Genomic DNA, 20,684 nt, shown 5'->3' with positions numbered 1-20,684 from the left:
TTCGGAAATCGAAGAGCTCAGTTAATCTTCCATTCCTGCATTCACCTTTTGGACGATTCAGTTAGCAAGCACCCAAAATAACACGTGCAGTTTGTGAGCATGAGAGTAAAACAGGGGCTACGCTGAGCAGGCAGGAGTGCCTTTATCCGTACATAGCTTTAGCAAACATAATGAGCATTCCAGCTTTTGGCAAGGCCGCTCAAAAATTCTAGCCAGAAGCATGAAAGGGACTACAGAAGCTTTAGAATGGTCATTTTTTTTCCTTCAGGACGTTTTTACAAACTGAGAGCTTTGTTCAATATTATTTAGCACCACCCGGCGGCATATGAAGAATATTGTAAGCACGAGTGCACATTGTTTTTAGGAATACAAATAACTACACAGCACGTTTGCAACAGTCATATCTGCAGTGAGTAATGACACCCTGCCAGCAGCTGCTTTGTAAAGTTGTAGGATGCCTTATATCTAAAGAAAGAAAAGAAAACATTAGGAAGTGAACAAAAGTTCACAAAGAGTGAGGAAAACGCTACACCCTGTGCGATAAAAACCCTGGTGCCGTCGGACCACCTTCGCACGTCACCGTCGCTTTGAAATGTCGCTTGTGCGAGCATCCATCTTCGTCTATCTACGCCCTTACCGTAGAGCGGCACGAGCGATGGCTAGACGTGACGGCGGCACTCAGAGCGCGTGCTGTGGTCGCCGCTTCGAAGCCGAACCTCCATCTCTGCTCTGTGAAAACAAGCGGAAATAAAAGAAAAGCACTCCAAGGGTCTCTGCAAGGTTTTCAAAGTGCAAGGGTCTGCACTTTGAAAACCTCCGGCACCTTTAGATGTTTGCGCTGAACGTGACTGAATATTTTAGCTTCCTTTCTTTTTGTTTTTTTCGGGAGAACGGGAGTAAGTGCATCTTGTTTAGAACGAAACTTCGGCAAACACGGCCATGAGTGCTGCGAGGGAAATTTTACATAGGCTGAACTCAGGATATCAAGATCCCGGTCTCTGTCAGACGGGTGTTGAGTTTAGACCTGGATGAAATAGACGTTGAGCGTCCGCGGGTGCTCTCTGCGTTCGGTTATGCGTCATGGAAATGCGATGCCCGCCTAGAAACCGGTCTTGATATTGCCTCCAGATATGCATCCGTCGCTATCGGAGCTATATCCTTCAGCTCCCACGAGAGGTTAGTTTCCCTGTTCGAGCGCTAGAGCTCAGGAAATTACTCCACTGCGGCCGCATGAGCGATGGTAGTTTTCTATTTGTTTTTGTTTGCACCATGCCTTTATAGTTGGGACTTTTCGGATCAGGTGAATAACGGCAACAGAATAAAATGAAAAATGTGTCAATCATAGCGGTAGGTTTGCCTAGGATTCTTATCGTGAAGCCATTAATCGTGACGAACCAGCCTCGGCATGCGTCACTCAACGTGAATAAATAGGAAGACTAATTTTAAAGTTAAGGGGTGATGAATACTTTGGTTAGCGTGTTCAGTGCTTCAGTCTTCTTCCCCTTTAGGTGACATATTTTTCTTTTGTATTGACAATTGAAGGATAATATTAAACAGCCCGGAATGTCTTGCGCCGCACTAAACTTTCTTTGCTATGCTGGAGGGGCAGAACCTATGATATTGCACGTCCTTCAATTCCTCCAGTGCAGCTCTACACCACCTCCACCATCATCATCATCATCATCATCATCATCATCATCATCATCATCATCATCATCATCATCATCATCATCATCATCATTCTCAGCCTGACTATACCCACTGCAGGGCGAAGGCCTCTCCCATATTCCTCCAATTAACCCAGTCGTGTGCAAGCTGCATCCACTTGACCCCTGCGAACTTCTTAACCTCATCCGCCCACCTAAATTTTGGCGCCCCCTGCTACGCTTTAGTTCCATTGGAATGCAGTTTCATCCAATTTCAAACCCTCTAGCTCCTCTAACATCACTGCTAAACTAGCTTCACTAGATAGTCTAGCGTTAAACGTTGCCAGGGTCAGTTTCCAATAGCCACCTGTCCAGCGGAGCCAGGGATTCTTGGCACCCCCCGCTGCGTCACAGGTCTGACCGCCTTTGGTGACTGAGGGCCGGGATCTTGTAGCACTATTCATGGGAGGTTGTGGCCAATTACTGCACCAGGGTAGCCAATTCCCATCCTACACCACGACACCCCTCATATACATTTTTAGGTAAATAGTTAAATCATGCATATATGCCACTCCAATCACTTTCAATACGGATTAGCTAGTCTTATGGCCATGCTTACCCAGTTTCGCGAATGCAGAGCAGTAATATATTTTAACCAAAAATACTTTGTTGAATATTACGACAGTGGGTAACTGTTTATTGCAGCACAGTCAATATAGGGGATCGCAGCGATTTAATGAGTGTACAATGGTCGGGTTATCAACGTTTCGTAAACTTTCTTTTGTGAAAACATCCGTGTAATCTGTTAAAACCATCACATACTTCACTAGAGCCGCAGCATAATTATACGAAATCAGAAGCGCGGTGTGAGTGACGTAATCGGTAAATGGTCGCGTGGCTTGCAAATGGCTGCGTGGGTTGCTATGCCTTCATAACCTCTAACAGGAGCAGTATCCATTAGAAGCTGCACACAGAGTGGCTCGGATGCGAGGCTCGCATTTGTCATTTCTTGCACTGTTCGTAATATTACCGACAGCAAAAGTAACACAAGTTGCAGAAAGAGGCAAAGCAGCAAGGGCAGCTTGGTGTCATGAAAGTTCTTTTGCCTCACGGCAGCAGCCAACTTGGACCACGACGTAAACACCGGTAGTTCTATGTATATCTCCGTTTTAGGTAAATAAAATCATTCGAGCACCGCGGACAGGTTTCCTCTAACGCAACTGCGTTAACGCTCTATTCAGGAGAAAATCCGGCATCGGGTTCGCCGTTGTCACCACTGTGAGCAAAAAATCACGCTACCATGCCAACGGCAGGAGGTAGTTGTAGGGTGACGTAGCTGGATACTGATTGGTACGGGACTCCATGCCGTCACGACACTATATGATATTTTTACGTGATGACAAGCAAAGAGGACAGCATAACATGGCGATAGGGTGAAGGATGATTTAATGGTTGGCCTAGCGCGAGGGCTCCTCTCGCGCCACTGCCGATCTCATGCTTCGTAAATTTCCCGGGGCCACCGAGCAATCATCCAGATAGGTTCGCTTGAAGTTGATGGTGACGTGATGGTGAGGATGTTCAAGACAAGACAGGAGTGAATGACTTGCTTGCCACCACGATGTCTGATGCGTGGGTGATCCGCCTCCACTAGAGCTCTTCAACCATCCGCCAGCAAAGCATCCATGGGACCGATGCCTCGAGGTCGCGTCGGGCGGCTTGGGCGGGGGTTGCGTGTTCGTGTGCTTCGGCTCCTTCGGGTCATTCGGGTCCTTCGTCTCGGTTCTGGTTGTCTGTCTGTTCTGCTTGTCTTCAGATCCAGGCTGGGGGCTCGGCGGTAGTAGGTGGTCGGGCCTGGACTGGAAGGACTGGAGCGAAGGTGCTCGGCGACGTCCGTGGGCCCTCAGTCGATGGTCCCGGCTTATAGATGGCGTCGATGCTCCAAGGCGAGGATGGGGATGACGTACGCCGCACCTCCAATCAAAATGTTACGTGGTGACAAGTAAAGAGGACAGCACAACATGGCGATAGGGTGAAGGATGATTTAATGGTTGGCCTAGCGCGAGGACTCCTCTCGCGTCACTGCCGATCTTCTTCGTAACAATATATAGCCGAGTTGGTAGGAGCTGTGAAGTTAGCTGTGCCGTCTCGAGTAGCCTGTATGCAAAAGAGTATGTGTGAGACTATAGAGAGACGAACAGTGAGGAATTACGGAATAAGCTTTAACATAGGGGACTTACGTGAACGTGAATACCTACTGGCTGCTGCCGACGGGTGTCATTAACGCTGTCTTGTAGCACAAAAAAAGGCGGATCTTACATGCTCTTCATTCTTTTTTGCAGAGCTAATTATTTATTTCATTCTAATTGCTGGTAAGAATTCATCCCTTTGCAGCATGGTTTACACTCTGTGAGAACAAAAGCCACATGTTTTACTTAAGGTAGAGAATTTGCCACCTACTAATAGTTTTGTCTTACTCTGAGTGCGCCAGAAAAGGAATCACGTTTAAGGCGGAAGCCTTATATTCCCCGACTGCAAAATATCAGGCGTCAGGGGTGCGCTGGAGCGGAAACTCACCATCATGCCTCTAGCAGGTGATAATTGGCGAGGCCAAGGCCGTACACTCATTGTTCTTCACATTGTGTCATGTCTCGAGACAACACTGCATGGCCAAACTGGTAGCAGTTGGTAGAAAGCCGGTAGTTCAGAGGACATGGGATCGAAAATTCGAACCTTGGATAACGAGTTAGGTATGCTGCATTTGAACTACATATGCGGCACGTTCTTACTGCTTGGTTCAAGAAAGGTTTTATTAATGTTGGATGGTCTTGCACATATTGCAAGGCCACAGCAGGATGTGGAAGCATGCAAATGAGGGTCCTTCTGAGACTGCGATCTGTCTTTAAAAGCGGGGTCTGTGATCAACTTTTTTGTACATTTAAATAAGCTGAGGCCATTGGGGCTTCATATGACAGGGTTGCCGACACTTATACCAGATATCAGTAGGCGAACAGTGCACTCAAAATTGCGCCCGGCAGAGCACAAAACCTGTGCTGAATGACGAATTCCAATCAAGCAGGAAGTGAAAAGAACGCAGTGTGATAATGTGCGTCTTTTGGCGATTGAAGCTTGGGAGTTGTTTGCACGAGCTTAACATATGACTTTAGTGTGAAGCGATGTGAAATTGGGTAAAATCAAGAATTCGTACAAAAAGAGTCAAACGAAGAAAGAGCATAAGCTATTTTACTCAAAATGGTACGCACAGGAGGATTGTTTACTTGATAAAAAGGTCACATGCGCATTTAGCGGTCACTGGGATAATTCCATCAAGCTTTGGTACACATATAATTATAAAAACCTTCATGACCTACATGTGTTGCATGTCTGCTAACTCAACGAAGATTTAGTTTTCAGACATGTTCATGGGCCTTGGCAGGAGTGGGAATTAGGCGTTTGACACCACCGCCCGTCCTATAGGCGAAATGAAATAAAACGCGGCTACCATTTTGTTAAGCAGCACAGAACATGCTCTAGCAGAGCGTAACTTTGTGGGTTATAATATAGTTACACAACCAAGTTGGGCCGCTGATCATCCAAGAGAGCATTTTGGCGGGCTAGTTGGCGCATAATAGAGGTGAAGAAAAAACAGCGCGAAAACGAAGACGAGACCACACGTTTTGTGACTATAAATTCCTTCACAAGACGAGACGTTTTGTGACTATAAATTCCTTCTGTTCATGAATAAATGTCAGTTGCTAGTCAGCGCCTGTGTTGCGTGGTCTCGTCTCCGTTTTCGCGCTGTTTTTTCTTCACCGCTGATCATAGTTGCAGAAAAATCTTCTTGCGTTTACATCCTTAACTTGGCCACAACGCGTGACTTCAGGTCAATGCCGAGCTGAATGTGTGGCCTCGTTGTTTATTAGGCTGACTACATTTCCATCGAGCTCCCGCGGGCCGAGCCTGTAAGGATCCGGCAGCCTACTGAAACCGCGACTAGTCACTGTGCCAAACTGTAACCTCTTGAATATCGAAAGTAAATGTTTTAGAGCCTTACCTTTACTGTGTTCTTTTGCGAGTTTCGCGTTTTTCCTGGACTTAGTACCACATGCCTTTTAGAGCTGGTGCCAGGTACTCTTTCGCGCCGAGACACGACAGCACTATGCTCTCACACCGATCACGTCTTGTGAAAACTGTAAGACGCTCTCTCCCTGCGCAGTAAACATTGTCGTCTTCACTAAATTGCAACTAAAAATACTTTCACGCTGTGCATTGACCATCATCATCTTCATTAAGGTCCTATTCCATCTCCACCGCTCCCTCGTTTAAACTCGTTAAATACTCAAAACACACACCATCTCGCTAAACAAAGAGACTGCGCCAGACAGGATGCCGAGACCAACGAAAAACGAGAAGTCACAGACTAATTACCCGTTCCCGAGAAACTTACCAAGCACGGAAACGACCCAAGATCGAAGGTGTAGCAGAGACTGCGGCCGCGGCCGGTGGCTAACGTTCGTGAAACCCAGTCCAAGTGTAGTTCAGCCTGTATATTGTTTTTTCTTTAGGGCATAACGAAATTATATGGCGATTCATGTTCCCGGCCACTGCGATCCATAGTGAACCAAACTAGTTACTTATTACAAAGTGGCTGACAAGTTACACTTAACCAAAGTTCGTGTCAAAACGGCATACATATTGACTTGCGCAAAACATGAACATGAATATGAAAACTAATTTCTCTCAATGTATTTACTCTTTTCTATGTGAACTAGAGAATCAGGACTGTCTCATTTGATCATTCACTTCTTTTTTCTGCAGTACGGCTTCATCCACTGTGCCCTTGAAGATCTTGTGACAAAGAAGTTTGGACCAGAAACATGGAAAGTGTTGTTGTAAGAGACTTTGTTGTGCCCTATTCATGATATAATTGAAATTCAGCCTAGGCTACTGTTGCGTTGTTCAAATTGGCTAGTTATTATTGCCATTATCATAAACCAGGCGCTTGAATGCGAATGTGGTTGTCCACATTGAACGCTTTAGTAAAGGAATAGCGGAACGGGTTAATGGTTTTTACCCGGGTATAATAAGTTTTTCTTGAGCAAAGCCGCTTGAGTGTAGAAGGATAAATGACTTAAGATCGGTTGCAATAAAATCAAGAGCGATTTTATAGCAAATAGGTCAAATAGATACTTGCCACACAATAAAAGTTCCCACATCGTGTTTATGCAGCATCAGCTCGTCTGGCGCCGTTGTCATGTCCAGGGGGACTGATTTGTTTTATACAGTGGACGTTAAGTTTGTAATTCCAATGCTATGAATATCAACCTTCCTCTGTCATTCAAGAGAATAGTATTAAAGTTTTCCGACATTTCGCGACAGTTCAACAATGTTATATGGACAGTATGCGGTTGAATCATGGGCGTAATAAAATACGATATTGAGAAAGAGAAGAACGCAGAAAATATAAGGGAAAGTAAACTAGAAGGTCTATCACTAAGTCACGAAAAAAAAAATAGGGAGGTTGCAGAGCGAATGCTAGTGAGTGACAGCCAAGCGAAATCAGAAAAACGCAATGGACAGAGGAGGATACTCCAAGGCGAAGAAGAGAGACAATCTATTGTCCAGAAGGGTTATAAGTAGACCCCAATGGAACGCATATACAAGTGAAATTCGCGTGGAATCAGATGGGGAAATAGAATTTTATGCGGACTCAGGAAAAAGGGTGGCCTCTGCTAGAATAGCTGCAGCCTTTGCCTGTCGCCTGTAACGTTATTCGCTACGAAGAAAGTGATGAAGGACTTTAGCAACATAACCATATGGGTGGATTTTGCCGCATGATAGTAGCAACTGTTGCTATATTTAACTGATTTAGCGGTTGATAAAATTTGTGGCTATCTTTATTGGCATATATACTGACTATCAGTCCCGTTCTAGAGCTTTACTGGGGAAAAATAGGAGCTTGGCTTTGTCGATGTATTGTAGTATATTATGGCAAAAACATGACTATGAGTAAACATGTAGGTCATTTATTTTAAAAGTATAACATATGGAACGCAGATATGTTGCTTTCATCGGCCTATTTAAAAAGTAACATAATGGGAAACTCTACACTCCGTCTCACTGGAGAACACTGATCGCGGAGTCGATTTTTTGTTTGTGTGAAATTTACATTATTGATTTTAATGGTGGAAAATTAGTCAGGACATTTTCTCAGAGCTTGATGCAGCAGGTGTACATTAAGGGAGAGACCCATAAAATAAGCTTTTATGAAATTGAAAATTCAGTCAGGACATTTTCTCAGAGCTTGATGCAGCAGGTGTACATGAAGGGACATGCCCATAAAATATATTTTTATGAAATTGAAAATTAAATGAACGTGCCGTCAACCTACGTTTAAACATCCGAGCTTTGTTGTCTCTCACGTAGGGAGAAGTCGGGTATCACGATGCACGGGGCCTCCTTCCTGATGCACAAGGTGTACACAGACGAAGTGACGCTGAAGCTGGTCGGCGCCGCCTGCGAAGTGCTTGGTGAGTGGGGTATTAATGTTTTAAATGTCATTATCAGCTTCAGCAGCAGTTATTGTCCTTAACGGGTCACGTTCAGGGTGGGATGGAAGAGCATTGAGCATTGAATCATACTTGCTGATGTTTCGAAAAAAAAAAAAAGCATGTCCGCATTTGTTTGTTTCGCGCAGCAATATGTGACATTCCCTGCACCTCTGCATATGTGTGTTGTGTAGGACAAGCCGTAACGATAGAAATCGTAACAAGAGGCAAATTGTCTTCACAGGGTCTGATGAATATACCATTTTAATATACCATCAGCTGCGCATGTTTCGGGGACGACTGCTCTGTGAAAAAAAAAAAAAAAACACAAAAAAAACAAAGCACTATTTATTTTGACTCGCGAATCGTTTACGTGATATTTTTAAGTAGCACATAGAACATGTAAGTCCGGTCGTACTGTGACGCACTTCAGGCTGTTCGATAACCTGACTGCAGCAAAATAATTGATTTTACTGCCATGTGCACTGCGAACTGTACGGGCCTAAACTAGCTTCGGCTATTGGCCCAACATTTTTTACAATTTGTACATTTTATTGAAATAAATGATTGATTGATTGATTGATTGATAAGGTCTACGTTGCGCAGTTTTGTTATAAACTTGTCATCAAACTCTTCCGGCTGCAGAAGCAAATTAGGGCTTACAAAACACGATACAAAAATGTTAAGCGGTAGGAACGATCAAAGGAATAAACTCGGGAGCAGAGCACTGAGTAGATATAAAGCCCAACGTACTTTTATGCACAGGCGTAGCATCAAGAAAATGCTTCGCAAAATTCGGAGCATACTAGGGGCGCCCTAATTTGTAGGGTACGCTTTTTAGCGCTCACAGGTCTACGAATAAGTGTGCTATTTTTAATTACCAACATGCTTTAATTAAGTGAAATCTTCAAAGCTAAACAGATAATTTACAGTGTCATGCTTCCTGAGTATGTGGTAGTGCTAAATAAAAATGTGCATTGCCGTTTTACCATACGAGCTTTTTGAGCAAGCTTTCATCGGAGAAAGGGTAAAAAGAAACTTGATATTCGTCATAGGAGTGGCAACAACATTACACATATTGATGACCATTTGCTCGCATTTTGCTTCTTTCTTCCAGCGCTCTACTGCCCTAAGGGTATTACCCTGCTTAAAGCGAATTAAAATTTCCGTGAGAAAAAACGCTTTCGTCCACATGGCAGACGCTATTGAAGCATTAGAAAGTGCATACAGGGTAGTCTTGACTAGCAGGGATAATTGCGCCGAAAAAGCTCAAACAAATAGCAATTATCATACCATCTCTAAGCTGTAAAAGCAAAAAATACGGAAAGAATAGCAAGATTTAATGTAAGTTTCTATTTCGTGCTTTCTATCCTATTTTGCCATGCCCTTAAAGCTGTGTTACTTTAGGAGTGAACCAACTACCCAAATTTTAGTACATTCTTTTGAAGTAGTGAAATAGGACCACTAGTTCTTATGGTGCTTCAACTTAATGAATTCCTACAAACTCGTTCACATTCTCTCCAATAGATTTCATAATATTTTGCCAACTCATTGTCCACAAAAAACAACTCCTAAGAGTATCAAATAAAGTTTTTTGGTAACTGAAAATTTTAATTTTAAAATTTGTAAGGTATGCGTGGACGGATTCTTTCAATGTAGTTTGAGCAAGGTGCAGATTACCGAGGTCACAGGGCTCCATGTTTATATGATAAGGTAAAGTGCAATAATAACCTAATATTCACTTCTTGAAAAAGATTATGGTATTTTCAAAACTGAAGACAATCAACACTGTAGGTCAGCGTTATTTTATTGTTATGTTTAACCAAAAATCACTTTTAAAATATCGAACGACAGATATAAATCTTGAGACAGCTTTTCTAATGGGCTTTAATGCGTTGCACAAATATAAACTAGTGTTGCTAGAATCTTATGCAAGAAATACAGGCTCCGTTTCAATATTTTTGACACAGAAGCAGTTAACGCGATTTCGGGAAAGTTACTACATACATTAACACTGCAGGGGAGACGCCCACCAGACGGGAGCGATTAAAGATGTGAAGTGAAACCATTATCAAAAGGACCAAAAGTGTCTCCCCAGTTTTTAAAGCCTAACGAACGAATGCGCTCTCTGGCGTTAGAGTATCGTGTCCGACCGTGACCCAAACAATAAGAGATTCACGAAATTCTCTAGCTTGGCAACCAATTTTATTAGGTTAATTTTTTTTTTTAATTGTGGCTTATATGGGTGCTCTAGTCATGCCATAACCTCACAATTAGAAATTATATAATGTTGTAACGACTCCTAATACTGCAACATCATCGCCAGCTTTTGTTTTTGTGCGCGCAGGCGCTGAACGGGTTCCCTCACAAGCAGTAAGTTTAAAGCTACCACGTTAAAGCAACGAATAATAGTACCAACTCTATGTTTGGAGGTTTCAGTGCTCTCCAGTTGTTGAACGCCCTGTCAGTCTCACCTAGGGAGCTAAAAAGGTCCATAACGACTCACTACGCATAACATATTGTGGCTTATGTTAACGTCTAAATTTGTAAATAGTAGAGCGGGTCACAAGAAAGTTTGAGGGAATGAGAAATCGCTAGAAGTCCGCGAGAATACCTATATTGACCAGACAATTTTAATCAACAATAATTACTCTGCGCGATGAATCATACGAACTGCTAAATGTAATGCGCATGGTAAAGTATTATGCTTGATACTTCACGGCGATCGTGCTCAGAATACATCAAAACTAACACGAGTAAATTCAGCTATTTTTACGCGTGTGAACAAGCAGCGCTTGCCGCACGATTAGTTATTAGTACTCAATTCCTCTCATGTTTTGTGATAGTATCATTCACGTCAAGGTGAAGAAAAGTGAGGCTTTGCTTTCAATCTTCCTTTCAATAATCCAAGTAAATGGCCTTTCTAATCTTTGTGTTCCCGGGTCCTCTTACTGAGTAAGATAACACGAATTCTGTTCAAATAGGCACCCCGACCGTCTTTCCTCGTGACGCAGATTTCATGAAATGTTTTTTTTCTTTTTTTATGGGAGCTGAAGACCAGCCTTGTCCTCTACATCAATAATAAAGCTGTGATAAATGAGAATAAAACAGGAACAAAACGAAGCGCATTTAAACTCCGGTCTGAACAGAAACCAATAAACAAAGAGCACATTCTCTCAGTCATAATGACTGAGCTGGAATTTCTTGCAGACCCCCTTAACAAGCAAGTGCACGTGTTTTCGAAATAGCGAAATAATTGGAAAGTGCAAGGAAGAGAAAATAACAGCAGCACAAAAAGCAGAGCACAGAAAAGCAATGACAAGGGTAGGGGATCAACTTTCTACGCCTCTATATTGGGTTGTGAACAGGAATATGCTAATAAGCTGTATGACACACGCGGGGAATTGTTACATGCTAATGAGTTGCCTGTCTGGGGGAGGATTTCATCAGTATGACCCTATCAGCCACTCGCGATAAGATAAGACGACCTCCTTCTCTCAAATCCATCCGCTGTCAACCTCTCCGCTACAGTTATTTTCAGACAATTTACCAATGCGTCCGATTCGCCAATTTAGAAAAGCGAATAGGGACCCCATTTTTCGACGCTGAGGGTTCCAAGCCCGACTTGCATGCACAGGCCTGGATCTGGACACTTGCCTCGAGGCGTTCGGCGAGCATTTCCTGTACTTCTGCCAGCAGCATGGCTACGACCATATACTGAGAGTTCTGGGCTCCAACATGGTCGACTTCCTGACCAATCTGGACAACCTACACGACCACCTTGCCTCCACCTACCCCGGAATGCGGGCTCCCTCGTTCCGCGTGACACCAGGACCTAGCGGACAGATCCTGCTGCACTACTACAGTGACCGAAAAGGTATGGCACTTTTGTCTCCCTTTTGCTAAACTCGACTGGCAGGATAACTTAATACACTTTCTTAAGTTACTACCAGAAAGAACACGAAACATGAAGAAATTCCTGAGACAGTCAAAGTCCTACTACAAATGGTGTCGTTTCCTCGTATACATTTTTTGTTGACACTCCTGATCAGGAATGAGAAGCAGTAGCATCAACCAATGCGGGTAACTTTTTGCACCTTTGAGTTCTTTTTGACATCCATCTTGTTGATGATCTTCATCCAAAATTTGTTGGTGAGTTTTTATCAGGCTTGTTATGAGTTAATACTGATCAAGCGTTCCAGATGAGGATGTTTCGGGTCTGTTCAGAAGCAATATTCACTCTGGCGCTTTGGTGCGTCCTCCATACGCCAATCGATTAACTCGTCCCACCTGTAATTATTCACGCAGATTTGGTAGAAAACGCTGTATAGCTTTTTTATCTCGCCATATTTTTGAAACCCATGCGACTCAGTGTTCAGCGAAGATCTTTAAGTTTTATTAAGCATGTCACGCAATAAAACAGTCACAAACTTTTTGCTGCCAGGGCTGCCGCTTCAGTGCGTAGAAACCTGTATTCTGCTGAAGAAAATGTTATAATATAATTGAAATTAATAACAAGTCAGAAATTCTTGAAAACAAAATATAAAAGGTTTTTTCTAGGTCAGCATAAGCTGATAAGCTTTTCTAAGTTATGATCGGGCTTCTAGTCGCGGTTCCCACGGCTCCTGCATCGGTGGACGACAGTAATCGAGAGGGTGCCGGCGAGCGCCTGGTGCCCCTTTATAAGTAAAGGTGCTGCGCTGCATAGCTTTGTCGCACTGAGAAGTAGCCTTTCCAACACGCGTGATTCAACATGCTCTAGACAAAGCAACGCCTGGGCCGGACCCCCCCCTCTCTCTCCCATCCCGTGCCACTGTGGGAGCCCAGCACTCTCGCTATTGGACCTATTGGGCCGCCTCTAATTCCTGCCTCCGGAATGCACAGTTCAAACGCCAACGGCTGTAGGGCCTATAAAAGAAGGCGCTGCCGTTTGTCGGGCGAGACCTTCGTGAGCGTCGTCCGGTGCAGTGCTGCTCGCCCGAAGCGGTCGTGCCGAGCCTCCCTGGCCGTCGCTGTGCGAAGAGAGTCATGAGTAGCCAGTAACTTTCGGCCCCAGTGACGGTACTGTTGTTCCTTGTACCATGACTGTACATAGTGTATAAATTCACCTTTCGTTCACCTCATCTTGTGGACTCGGGCCCTTGACACCCGGACACATACCAGTATCGTGACATCGGGCTCCATTCGACACTCATAAAGATCAATACTTGTATATAGAACTAGGAAAATGAGGCATAGGAGCAGGCGTGTTTATACAACAACTTTTTTTCCGTACCATTCCAAACAAAGTAGAAGTTTTCCCCCTCATGGCATTCATAAGTGGAAAACATTCAATGACGAATACATAATGGCACTATAGGCAACGGCCTTAAATGACATAGCTGTAGGTGGGAAAATATGGAGCCTCTGGCCAAAAATCCAAGGGTCTGAATAAGGAGCGAGCACAAAGTACACTAAATAAAGTCAGGTTAGAAAGATGAACGTTGTACAAAAGGTAACATTATGCCATTGTGAGGCACGCCTGAATCGACAACTTTTGATCGAATTATCTGTTTAAGGGCGGCTTTTGATATATACTGTGTGGTGCAGCTATTGCAAACTGTGAACTTTTATGAAATGAAGCTATCAACAAAGCTATTTGCCATGTAAAAAAAGTACTGAATCAAACAGTGTTAATTATACGATGTGTATAATCTGTTATGATGCTATTTCTGCATTTTTTACGACTTCAAACTGAATTTAAAAACTGCACATTACGATGTCTCAATGCCTTGCCGCGGTTGCTGATATGTTCTTTATCTGTATAGTTTCTGTTCTGCTAAGCAGTAGCGAGCCCAGGCTTTATATTTAGAAACTCATTCTATCGTCCACGTTTAGTTTTTATTTTTTTTTTTCAGCACCAACAATAAGCTCGTCTAGTCAATAAAACTGTAGAGAAAGACAGCTTTTGTAGCTGGTAGTATCTTTAGAACACTGGACTGGTAGTGCTCTGTCACCGTTAGGAGAAATAAAAATTATAAATGAAATGACTTCAACAGAAATGGACTTGGCGGCTTAGCCATGTGTTGGCGATTGAGAGTGATATCTGTCGAATTGGTCGTTTGGTGCGTAAGTGAGATGGAATCCTACCGAGTGAATATCTGATGTTCGTGAAATTCACAATACTTGATAGAATAAATTTTTTTTCTACATTTGTGCCTACAGGTCTGCATCCGATTGTGCTAGGCATCGTGAAGGTGGTCGGCAGAGAATTCTTCAACACTGAGGTGCGTGCCAACATTTCCGTCGTGTCCGAGTTCGGAGACAAGGCTCATGTAACAATAGAAGTCACAGAGAAGAACCGAGAAGGCAAGAGCTGTCTGCTGCCTAGGTACGTAATGAGACGTGATAGTTGATTTTGTAGCTGTTTTCATGTTACTGTTGTTTTTTAAGTATATTACTTTCACCCTCAGCGTCAGATGCAGAATAAGTAGATGAAGGGTACGCAAAAAGCAAAGAAAATACTATATGTTTTATTGCCTTCAGCTTTCCTGGCATTCAAAATTGGTACATTGGCACGTCTCTGCATCCATGGGTACTAAAGCGCTAAGTCTTCGCGCGGTAGACCTTACCCATTCCACATGAGGAAATCTTTAGACGTTCGGATTTCCAATGCGTGTTCTGTTCACTGACGACTCTGGTCCGGCATGTTGGTCGGCGACATGATAGTTTCTGGTTTATACAGAGAATCACTATAAAACTGCTGGAAGAAAAAATTCTAGTTAGTTTTTTATATGTCTTGCCGCCTATCCGACATTAACACGATACGTGGTATCTAACGATGTGTATACTAAGATATATGCAAATCCAAGGATCTCAGCTATGTTTTGAGACAAGTGAAAGAAGAAGACAGAATTTACGGTACTAACAAAAATGTGAAAATACGTTTAAGCCTGAAAGCTGATCATAGAATCACAGATGCTCCTAGTAGTCAGAAAAGGATACAGTGTATTGAAAAACGCTGTAGAAGTAACACTTTACTCTAGAAATGTAGAACAAATTTGTTTAGCTTCGTTGTGAACATTGACTTCCAAGTATGAACAATAAATAGGCATGCAAAATAAACAAGTTTAGCTTTATTTTCTTTAGAGGGTCCAAGAATCCTACAAAAGTTTCACTTGTTATTATTAAACGCAATTCAGACCTAAGCGGGCGTTTTCCACGGCTTCTATTCGTAAGAAGCGATTCTACTACTACCAACGAGCATTTCAAGCACCGAAAAACAAACGATGAGCGATGGTGAATACGACAACTTCCCGTTAGTTAATGGTATATGCCAATTAAAGCACATAGTTAGGGATTCTCACGAACGAGTTAACCCACTGGTTTATATTTGTGTGATCTCACGAAAAGAAAACTTTTATTTCTATTGATGCTGGTTGGGATCCCTCGCTGAGGTACTGCTTGTGACATTTTTTTTTTTTGTAGAACACCATTTGGTCTTTAAATTTGAGAAAGGCTGCACATAAACCTTGGGACGATGTCAGCCAAATTTACTTGAAAGTTGTAGCTGTAAAGAATTCATGTTTGAAAGCCTGGCACCAGCGCCGAACAAGCTTTGGGGCCTATCGCATAGTGATGCACGCCAGCTGCTGTCGCCTGGCTGGCGTGCTCCTTCTTTGCATTGTATGATTGTTTTTTTTTTTTCGGCTGTCGTCCTTCCCACTCACGCTGGCGTGCGTGACAGCATAAGCCTGCACGGCGCGAACAGTGCTCGGCAGTGACAGTCGTCGCGTGTTGTGTATTGCCAATCGAAGGAGGGTTGCTATGGAACCGGCTATAGCGCTGTCGATCCCGAGACGGTGGCTCTTCATACCTACAGGGCTCTATGTGATTTTCAGGAGAAAAAAAAAAATGTCTCCTTGTAATTAGCGCTCTGACACGGCAGGCCCAGAAGGAAGTAGATGGGTTTCAGTAGGCCTAAAGTGATCTTTGTATTTCATCCGATTTACGCAACAAAATATTTCGGGAAAATTAGCTTTCCTTCATGTACTTTCCCGTAGTTTTAGTGGTAACTTATTACAACTCTCATTTACAAAATCTCACCGAGACAACTATGAAATATCTCAAGGAAGAAAATTACACAGTAATCACCAGACCAAAGCATAGAGGCTCCATCGCTGGACACTGGTTTACACCGTTGTGCCATCTCGTTTTTCTTTTATTTAATTCCTGGCTTTGACACGAATTACGCCAACGCAACAGTAAATAAAAGGCAGTATACAAGTACAATTAATACACAGTGTACATATTGTGTACACTGTGTATTAATTGTACAGTGTATTGTATGTACACAGTGTACAGTGTACATATAATTTGTATTCTCTGTTTTGAACTCGTCTTTTCTTCTATCGCTATCTGCAATTACGTTTAAAAAAATGGCTCTTCTCTGAAAATAGCAAGAAAAGTTTGCTTTAGATTAAAAACTTGTTTTTTTTTTTTTTCACAGTTCTAATACCTTTGTCTGATAACGGGTATTTGAGTACTCTGGAAAGTAACTTGTGTCTTGGATCTTGAGACGCTGGTAAACTCAAAGGTATTATAATGTATAAAAATTCCAAATTGCAGGTGCTGCGTCAAAAATTCGCTAAGAATGCTGTAATTTTTAGCACAACCTTGCGTCTTCAGAAGTTTTACGATTTACTTATTTTCGAAGATTTCCATACTTCGGCGTCTCCTTTGGTTTGCCTAGGAGATGCCCGAGAGAAAGGGCCTTTCTAGAAATCTTGATTACTTACTCAATGCCATCTTTTCGAACGTGTTTCAATGTATTTGGCTCACTGGCATTAACGCGAACAGATAAAATATGCATAGATTGAACCGGAAGAAGCGTGCGTGCTACCTGGCATTCTAGCTGCATGATAGGACCAATTTTTGCTAGGTATTAGGAATTGATACCAGTCGCCGAAATGCCTCGCTTTCTTTTTAATAATGTACGTCTCTCGGACGAGCAAAGGTCAAACTCGTCAGCCTAGGAAGAACAGTGAGTGTTGAACCAAAAAAAAAAAAAAAACAATAATAAAAAAAACTGTCCGGCGTTCTCAAAAAATTAGACGGCTGTGCATTACCTAAGAAAAGTCATTTGTCCAGCTTAAGGCATGACGTGAAACATTGTCTGTCCTCCTTCCCTAGGCCACATTTTTAGCAGTTCTTGTTTGCGGCTATTTTCCGCCGACCGGTGCTCCGCCATGCAGCCTTTTGCGGGGTCTTTGAGGCGGAGCCTCTACACCTGCGATTTGCTAAAATTTGAGCTCAAATATATTTCGAAGAATATTTTCATTGCCCGGTTGGGTCGCAGAAAGTTCATTTTCGCTGTCATCGGGTTAAATCGACTTGTTAGATATTGAGATTCAATTTGACATTCACGTTAATTCCGTTGGCGCTAAGCGCACAGTCGTGCTTATGCTGCCATTTTAATAACATCAACGTATAAATGTTTTTGAGCTATTATAAGCATACCTGAATGTTTGCTGTTCACGCTGCCAAGTTCATGCAAAGATTCTCTCCTGTACCAGTGCAGGTGGCAGGGTCTGTTCTGATTTATGTCACCTCTTTTTTTATCCTTCCTCGGTAGCAACGCTTCCGATACGCTGAGCAACCGGCCCGAAGACCTCCCCATCGGCGTGCGGACTATGTGCGCAGCCTTTCCGTTCCACGTGCTGTTTGGGCGCGACTTTGGCATACAGCAGGCGGGAAACGGCTTGCTGCGTCTCACTGGACATCGTTGGAAGGAGAGTAGGGGACGCCGCCTCAGATTTGACGAGATCTTCGAAATCACTCGACCTGTTATCGACTGCAATTTTGAGTCCATACGCAGCTATTGTAACCAGGTAGGTGCCGGGCTCGTCTCCTATGTTTTCACTGGTTTAGGAAAGTAGAATTTGTTCATTCTGAAGGATGCTAGCGGTTCCTTTCGCGTTGAATTAGTATATACCGCAGTGTATAAAAAAATGATTTTCGTTTTCAATGTCGAATAGATTTCGGCGCACAGCCTACTGTGCATTAGCCCAAGACGTCGTGGTAAAAAATGACGTTTTATTAAATGTGCACTTTAAAAACTATGTTTTTTGAAGGGGCATAACAGTGAGTTGATTATGTGACTGCTTTCGATGTGAAATCTTTCAGCACACTTTACAGTAAGAATTCTTAATTACGGATGTGTTTTCATCGAAGTTGTGTCGTGTTTCACTACTGATTGCTTTTCACAACTGGCGTTCTTTTTTTGTGTGTGTTCCTCTTGTTCCGGTCTGTTTGCTGTTAGCGCTATAATATTTAGGCAAAGGTTTTACAAGATGCTGAATATAAATTACGGAAAAGGATTTGGTAATTACGCTTTTTTTATAAATTATCCGGCACCACCTATTTGATTGCGAAAGTCGCCCTCGCTGAAAACGCGAACAGATTCGTGCGTATTATTACTTCATGAGTAACAAGCATAGCGTAGAATTGCAATCGCAGTATTGGTCGACACTCATATCGCCAGCAAGGGTGCTTGAAACAAATATACAGCGCTTCGGCTCTTTATTCACCGCATTATGGTTTCCGCTGTGGCTGCATTCGTAAAAACTGCAACAAATCTTGGAGAATTATACGAATAACTTTTTCTGGCTTCAATATATGAGTTTAAGCTCTGCAGAATGTGGCAAGGTATTGATGAAATATGTGTGCCTGTGTAGAGCAAGTATGTTCGAGATATATATATAAAAAAAAGAAGTGCTAAATGAGTACTCTGTGAGCACAGGTGAAATATAAGCTTGCGCTAGTTAATGAAATGACATTCAGCGAGTAATGAGTAAATAGTCTTTAGAGCGCATACTTTCATTATTTCACGAGAGTCAAACGTGGACGAAAAGAAATAAAAACTAACAGCAAATCGAAACAATCGTACTTTCTGAGGCACAATTTTTGATAATAAAGAAAAGTGAAGCGGGCATCAGTTTGCTAACAATTGCGGGCAAAAAAGAAAAAAAGAAAGGAAAAAGGAAGACAGTTTGGTGGCAACGAACAACGTTAGGGGCATGTTGTCAAAGCTATCTGCGAGGATGATCAAAGGCTTTGGCAGCCGTGATGTTAGTCTTGAAACCTGTGCTTTCAGAGAACACGCTATCTTTCAAGCTTCGGCGTCGCCATAATGCTGGTCAGACTGCAAATAATTATGTTATGCTGCATGGCATGCTATCGCTACAGACGCCGAAAGAGCTAAAATTCAAAGACCAAGGAAAACTTTGTATTGGATGACGCAATAGCAGTGCACCCAACAATATGGCCCACACCTAGGCGACAAAGGTTTCTGCCCTGTCAATCGAATTTCGCTGTCTGGAATGCATCTTTTCACACTCGTAGACGTAGGGTGTCGTTTAAAAACCGTGTAAGCACTTTGAAAAAAAAAAAAAAGTTTTTTTTCTTCTTTAAATAGACACCCAGTGGCCGCCGCTATGTGCCGAATAAGGGAAATGTTCTTGTCCTTTGTTTTAAATATTTTCTCTTTTAAAACATTTTATTTGTCTCATTATTAATTGTTCGTGTTTACCGATACAGATAGTAGCGTATGCTTTGATTGCGATGTACTTTTGTTTCTGACCCTATGTGCAGCGACCGGGGAATTTAGTACTGTCGTACAGTTATATCCTTATCCTCTGGTGGTTTTTCATGGTTATGGTTTGAATTTTTCGCATATGTTTATATACTTCCTTGATATAGTTCATAAAAGTTCATTAACAAAGTTTATACTTAAAGGGGTTGTCATCTGCAGAAATCCCGTTCACTTCGTGCAACATGGATATTTTTATTACATCGCATAGTCTCTTTGCTTGATTAATATGTCCATCAATAATACTTTATTCCCTTCTTGGCACGTTTGTACAACAGGTCAACCGCAGGAAGAATTAATCACTGTCAAACTGCATTTATCGCATGCATTTCGGTGTACAAGTCTCGTGACTAAATATTTACATGGTTTCTAACGCAGATGTTACGAATACGTCAGTTGTTAACACTGGCCTAACATCTTTCCACAATTACTGATGAGCACGGAGTGTCATCACAAATGGCTTCGCTGAAACATGCCAAGGGAACGCACGGCCCAGCTCGCTGATTCTGCAGTTATTCGCCCAGGATGTCAATGCAACACTCTACATAAATTGGTCCCAACTGTGACGCCGGGCGTGACAGCATAGAGACATCTGGCCCGTTATACCAGTGATGAGCACCAGTATTAACGAGCGACGACTATTATATCCCCCTCGATTGCAGTTACTCTTTAATCTCGCCTTAAACCTTGGTGACTAGCCTGCAAGTTCCTTTTTTTTTTTTTTTTCTGACGGGAAATGCCTCCTTTACCGGCCCATCATTCAAATATAAACTGTGAGCTTGTGCCTTCATCTGATGTTGCAAGGTGTCAGTTCAATATAGCCGAATGCGCGGAAGATGCTCGCGTATGAAAGATCACAGCGCT

General features: G+C 42.7%; 1 protein-coding gene across 1 annotated transcript in view; it reads left to right on the top strand.

Moving 5' to 3' along the window:
- Positions 1 to 20,684, top strand: part of LOC146191289 (guanylate cyclase soluble subunit beta-1-like) — a 53,698-nt gene that overhangs the window by 8,900 nt on the left and 24,114 nt on the right. The window contains exons 2-6 of the mRNA XM_084600304.1: positions 6,462 to 6,535; positions 8,070 to 8,173; positions 11,829 to 12,068; positions 14,396 to 14,561; positions 17,805 to 18,060. Of these exons, the coding sequence (XP_084456430.1) occupies positions 6,462 to 6,535; positions 8,070 to 8,173; positions 11,829 to 12,068; positions 14,396 to 14,561; positions 17,805 to 18,060 (840 nt within the window). The remainder of the gene's footprint in view (positions 1 to 6,461; positions 6,536 to 8,069; positions 8,174 to 11,828; positions 12,069 to 14,395; positions 14,562 to 17,804; positions 18,061 to 20,684) is intronic.

The sequence above is a fragment of the Amblyomma maculatum genome, chromosome 4 (assembly GCF_055883805.1).
Source record: "Amblyomma maculatum isolate TAMU_Amacu chromosome 4, ASM5588380v1, whole genome shotgun sequence".
Lineage (NCBI taxonomy): Eukaryota > Metazoa > Arthropoda > Arachnida > Ixodida > Ixodidae > Amblyomma > Amblyomma maculatum.
The sequence above is the reverse complement of the archived record's forward strand: the minus strand, read 5'-3'. Positions and strand labels throughout refer to the sequence as shown.